General features: G+C 43.7%; 1 protein-coding gene across 1 annotated transcript; it reads right to left on the reverse strand.

Moving 5' to 3' along the window:
• Positions 1-310: 310 nt before the first annotated feature.
• On the reverse strand, positions 311-4,765 carry LOC145776047 (uncharacterized). Its single transcript, XM_082587454.1, has 2 exons — positions 1,300-4,765; positions 311-1,038 (listed from the first exon to the last, which is right to left on the reverse strand). The coding sequence occupies exons 1-2, from the start codon at positions 4,763-4,765 to the stop codon at positions 311-313; spliced, it is 4,194 nt and encodes a 1,397-aa protein (XP_082443580.1).
• Between the last annotated feature and the right edge of the window lie 1,961 nt (positions 4,766-6,726).

Consider the following 6,726-nt stretch of genomic DNA (forward strand, 5'->3'; position numbering starts at 1 on the left):
AACACGCGACTGTTAAGTCGAGTCGTGATAGTTAAGCAATGAATTGACAAAACACAAAAAATAATATCGCACATAGCAAAAGCTTTAGTAGTGAGACAGGTGTGTGAAATAGTCAGACCAAAAACAGAGCTAGACTGCTACAGTGTAAATAACTGCAGGATGCAAATAGAAACAACACTATTGATGGGAGTCAATAACACAGTTATGGCAGAACTGCTGGATGCAAATGCATCGACGACACCGCGCTAGCTGCGGTAGTGAGGAGCACAAGAATAATAATAGTAAAATAAACACAAACACGCAATACAATTCAAATATGAAACCTAAGCAGCATGAGCAATGTCAGTTGTGCAATCGTGCCAACTCGTAACGTTCCGTTAACAACATAGGGGTTTAGGGACTGTAGCTCCTTCAAAGCCACATGCTTCTTCAACTGCAAGTCGGACACGAGTTCCACCGGGGCGTCAAATCCTGGGTGGTTATGGAGAACTGCGAACACCGTCGGGTATGCTTGATGCTGGGCGGCTGTGACAATGGCAAGTTCAGCTTCGTCCATCTCCTCGACACTGAGCGAATCTGTCTTAACAGTCAAGGAGTCATCTCGGCATTTCCTTTTCAGGTACAATTTGTAGCGAAGCAACCATGCAACCGTTCTTTGCAGATCGTGGAAACGCGAGTAGCGGGTAAACAACCGACATAGAGAGTCTGAGTCCGTAATCGTGTGTTGCTGAGCTGAGCAACGTTCAATGTTTTTAACCTCTGGGTCGTCTGACGAAATTCCGCCAACAAAGTCGGGCTGGTTTGGCCAATTGCTCGTGACATCATGCAAAAACTTAGGACCATTAAACCAAAGCTTAGCGGTATTAACTTTATCAGGCCAAACTCCCCGAGACGCGAGGTCAGCGGGGTTTAAAGTAGTCGGTACATAATGCCATTGATTGACACTGGTAAGCATGTGAATAGTGCTCAGCCTATTAGCCACAAAGGTGTGGAAACGAGTCGAAGTATTATTAATGTAACGCAGCACAACAGTTGAGTCTGTCCATAAGACAACACAATTGAATTTAAAATCACACTCCGTCAGGATAAAATTGCAGACTTTGGCAGCGAGCACAGCAGCAGTGAGCTCCAGGCGAGGTACGCTAACAGGCTTTAATGGAGCCACTCGAGACTTGCCAAATAGAAAATTACAAATTACTACAGAATCATCATAAAACACTTTAACATAAAACACGACCCCATAGCCACTGGTACTGGCATCACAAAAACCATGCAATTCAAAGCGGATAGCACATTTACCAAAAAGAGTCAGGCTTCTAGCGATGGAAACACATTCAAGCTCTGGAAGGGCCTTTAACCAAGCTTCCCAATTAATGTTTACTGGCCCAAGGCCATTAAGGGGTTCATCCCAATCAAGTTGAGCGTCACATGCCTGCTGCAGGAGTTGCCTAGCAGGTAAAATGAAGGGTTGTATTAGACCTAGTGGGTCGTATGTTTGCGAAATCATGGAGAGAACGCCTCTCCGGGTGTTAGGCTTTTGTTGGATACTCACCCTCACCTCCATGCAATCGCTCGCAGCATTCCACACAACACCAAGGGTTTTCTGCGTTGGAAGCTGGCACTGAGGCAAATCGACCTTCGACGCCAAGTCTTCCTGCAACACAGAACTCAAGACCTCTGCACTGTTAGACAAGAATTTAGTTAAATGGAAGCCGCCACTTTGTAATAGTTCACGCAGTTGTTGTATTAGTTCGATGGCCTGATCCGGCGATTCACATGAATGACAAATATCGTCAACATAAACATTTTTTAAAACTGTGTTAACAGTGTTTTGATCAGCACCTGTTTCATTGTCTTTGGCAGTCATCCGAAGCGCGAAGGCAGCACAGCATGGCGACGACTTTGCTCCAAACACATGAGTTTGCATACGGTAGTCGACAGGTTCCCGCTTGAAATCATCGTCCGGATACCATAAGAATCGAAAGGCATCCCTGTCTCCTTCGTCTACACGTACTTGGGAAAACATGGCCTTAATATCGCCCACAACAGCGATCGGATGTTGCCTGAAGCGAAACAATGTTCCTACAAGGTTATTGGTGAGATCTGGGCCATGAAGCAGCTTGTCATTTAATGACACGCCTTTAAACTTCGCGCTGCAGTCGAAAACGACTCTAAACTTGGCCGCATTGGTCGTGCAGTGATGGGGCACATAGCACGTCTTCCCTGGTGTGTCTACCACACCAGTTTCAAGTGGCACAGCATAGCCACATTTAACATATTCCTGCATTTTATCACGATACTTATTGAATAACACCGGGTCAGTAATAAATCGGCGCTTCATTCCCTCTAAGCGCTTGAGTGCCATAGAGCGATTATTGCACAGGTCTGGGTCCTCATCCTTCCACAACAGCCCTACAGAATAGTGTCCATCCACCTTCTTCACCGTGTCCTGCATGATCTGCAGCGCACGTTTATCCTCGATTGAAGGACAGGGTACCTGTGGCTCATCGATGTCATTAAAATCATGCAACAATACATTTAACATTCCATCGCAAGACTCCTTTACGCTAAGAAAGTTTACCATTACTGGTGAGTTGAGTTGCCTATCGCCGCCATCTTTCCCATAAATGGTCCAACCCAGAAGAGTGTGCAGTCCACATGGTTCTCCTGGTGCGCCAGTACGAACTTCCTGCAAAAGATAAGCCTGGTGAAGATCGCTACCCAATAACAACTCAACCTTCCTATCTTTTAGTTCAGGGAACTTTAAGTCCTCCAAATGACTATATGCACTACTAAGTGCTTCGGTGGGAATACTGTGGCTGACATCCACAATCTGGTCCATCACCAGAGCATCTGCAACGGAAAACACAGCCTGCTCTTCCATTCCCTGCACAGCCAAAAAATCAATTTTCTTGTCATGAAAGGAGACAGCATTGGTGGTCAGCAACTCCACATTGCTTTTTGTCGCAGCAACCCCTAAGCGAGATACGAGGCTTGAGGAGCATAGACTGACGCTAGAACCTTCATCGATAAAAGCATAAGTATAGGTATAGTTGGAGGGGTCCCCAGCCCATACCTTAACTGGCAAAACCTTAAAAATTGTTGTCCCAGATGTTGCTGGCACAGTTGCGGACGTTGTTGCTGAGATGCCCTTCTTCAGAGCAGAGGGGCTTTCCTCTTCCACACGGTTTACATGCAGAAGTGAATTATGCCTCGATCCACACGTTGCACAAGATTTCTTAAATCTGCAATCAACCACTCTGTGGCCTGCTCTCAAGCAACAAAAACACAGTCTATGCTTTTGCACCAGGGTTCTTCTTTCTGCAACAGGCTTTTGTTTAAACATCTCACACTTCCATAGGGCATGCGACTCTGCACACAAACAACAGGACTCTTGCTTATGGTTAGCAGATTGGGAAATCTGCTCTTGGGTTGTGCAAACCGAAGCACGCTTGTAGCCACCTTGCGGATTAGATCGAGCCATCGTTGGTTGTAGAGCTCTCTTAACATCTTTGCCTGGTTGCATAAGATGGCCATATTGGCTGTCGGCTCGAGAGGCTGCATCCTCGACCAAGACTCTTAAATCGCCAAACGTGGCACAGTCCGATCCCAAGTGATTAACATTAACAAACTGCTCCTTTAACTTATAAGGAAGTCGCAGGAACAGCCGTTGAAGCACCTCATCACTGTTTAAAAGATGGGACTTACCCCAGCCATCGAAACTGACTTCACACTTATACATCTTGTCGCAAAGCTTTGTGAGGCCCGGCGCATCCCACTCTGAAATAGGGGGTCCTTGCAGCAAATCTTCCTTCACTTTGGCCATGAGTTTTCCAGGGTTGCCAAACCTTTTTCTCAATCTATCCCATGCCATTCCATATGCTCTTTCACTATTTTGCAAGCAACTCAGGCCAGATATTACTTCCAAGGCCTGGCCTACACAATTGTCCTCCAAAAAGGCGATGCGATCTTCAAAACTTAGATAATTTGACTCAATGTATCGCTCAAAACGCCTTTTAAAGTTAAAGAACTTTAACACATTGCCGTCAAACTTCTCAAGCGATAACCGAGGACCATGAACATTTTGAAACCCTGCACTGAGCTGGGGTTGAGGGACGACGATGGGAAATTCACTACTATTATTAGCTTCAGTGCGAAAGGGAGATGCGCAAGGATTAAGAATATTACTAGCACTACTGCTGCCCTGAAGGATACCCTGTTCTGCTTTTACAGGTGGTATCTTTACACCACTCTCACGGGGTGTCACGTGACTGCTAGACTCAGCAGCTTTGCCTGTGTCACTGCCTGCATCCATAACTACCGATGATGTTTGATGTGACACTCGCTTGGATTGCTCTCGACAGCTTCGAATGAGGGTAGAGCATGCTTCAAGCAAACCATAAATGCTTTCCCCCATACGGTTCATCCTAGATTCTATTGAGCCTGATTGCTGTGGTTTGCATTTGAGTAAATCTAAACGTTTAAGGGAGAGCTTCCTTTGAAGTTCAAGGCATCTTTTCTTTACCTCCAAAACTTCAGAAGAACTCAGGAAATCATCACTTGAGCATAGCTCCATGTCGATGGAAGTTATGCCAAGCTCGATTTCAACCAGCTCTTGTTCTAACACAACGAGACCTGGCAGCTCTTCGCTACTGTCATGTTGACCACTAATATTAGAGGCGGCCTCATGCTGCTCTGTTGAGCCACTAGCATAACCATTTGGCTTACTCCGTCTTGGAGTTTGCTTGGGCTTTTTACGAGCCATAATTAACACACAGCAATATACAAGCTACAAAAAACAAAATCTGTATGGTACTTACCTTAGGTGAGGTGACAATTGACCTTCACGATGTTACGGAGAATGTCAGTAAGCAACCTACTAAAATTACAGGGTTTAACGGTAACCAGTTCTACCTGACTAGAACAATGGCCTGACAGAGTACAGGCTTAGAAGCTTCAATCTTTGGCAGACCTGACAAGACTGCCCAAAGTGAAGATCTATTTACAAAATTTAAACCAAGTTTACAACGTGGCGGGCTCAAAGGCACAAACCAAAAAATGAATCCTTGGCAGACCTGAAAAGACTACCCTAGGATAACAAACAACTAGTTACAAAGTTCAAAGAAACTTTACAGCATGGCAGGCTCAAAGGCACAAACCAAAAAATGAATCCTTGGCAGACCTGAAAAGACTACCCTAGGATAACAAACAACTAGTTACAAAGTTCAAAGAAACTTTACAGCATGGCAGGCTCAAAGGCACAAACCAAAAAGTTAATCCTTGGCAGACCTGAAAAGACTACCCTAGGATAACAAAACAAATTACACAACTAGCTAAAGTGAGCTAGACAAAGGCACATACCATAAATGAATCCTTGGCAGACCTGAAAAGACTACCCTAGGATAACAAACAAATTACACAACTAGCTAGAGTTAACTAGACAGGCATAACCTTGCACCAAGCAAAGGTATGTTTTATAAATGATGTCTAAAACGTTTTTTGCCTAGACTGGATAAAGTGCAGGCCTTACTTATTAGAAGAAATGGTGTATTGAAAACGACAATAATAAAACGAAACAAACAGTTGCTTACCGAATTCTTACATATTCCCTAGTCACTTCAAATCTCCAGTTCTCCAGATTTATAAAACAATGACCACTCCAGTCCATGCCAAAACGTAAAAAGAAAGATCAACTAGCAAAAATTGTTAATGCATGGCCGGGTCACTCAAGCATGAAAATAGAATGGAGCAGAGATACAACAATAATATTAAATGGGCGGGGAATCGTTTCTAACATAGGTAGGAATATCTTTCGTTGATTTCGAAAAAGAAACAGTTGCTTTTGCAACGTCTAGCAACTTTGACACGATATGAAAAGGGCATTTTGTTGGTTAAAAGCAGATATTGGGAGAAAACATGAACAAAAGGCTCAACGTTAGGCTACATAAGATTTAAAATAAAGAAAAACTATTAAAAGTGCCGTAGCCTTATTTGTCTTATACGTTTTTTTTACGTCTAGTGACAGTGGAACGAGGAGAAAGGATACTTTTATTTGCAAGGATGCTGTTTTTTGAGATAGTTCATCTCTGTAGGCTTTTCATCGTATCGTACGATGGTTGAAAATTTATCATTTAATTTGGCGACAGAGCGAAGAAGTTAGATGTTGCATCCACGTTTTAAAGTGCTATTTAGTGTCTTGCCTGAGACACAGCGGCATGCTCATGGGAGGAGTCGACATGGCGCTAATTTGTGCGTGTCTTTTCATCCCACCTACTGGTAAGCTTATTTGTGGGCTGCAGGTCGCTGCATCAGATGAGGTTTATCAACCAATCAGAACCCAACATCGAAATCAGCTGATTGCAGTCATGTGACTCATGAGCGTGATATTGTGAGAATTTTTTTCGGAACATTTCTGATAGAAAGTAAATTAAGTGAACATTTCGCCCAGGATTATGTGGATTGGAAGACAAGGAAGATAATCTTTTTTCTATGTTATATTTTTCTTTTTTCTATGTTTGTTGGTCACACAAGAAAAAGGGTTATCTACCTCCTTCTAGCGGCTATTAAAACAGCTTACCGATGGTATAAAATATTCAGAACTACGTTGCCTCGAGGGTCTAGAGTCTAGACTCTAGAGCAGTGATTCTCAAACTGTGTGCCGCGGCACACTAGTGTGCCGCCACAGATTCTCAAGTGTGCCGCGAATCTTTTTGAAATTTTGGAAAA

Source organism: Aplidium turbinatum, chromosome 8 (assembly GCF_918807975.1).
Source record: "Aplidium turbinatum chromosome 8, kaAplTurb1.1, whole genome shotgun sequence".
In the NCBI taxonomy this organism is placed as follows: Eukaryota; Metazoa; Chordata; class Ascidiacea; order Aplousobranchia; family Polyclinidae; genus Aplidium; species Aplidium turbinatum.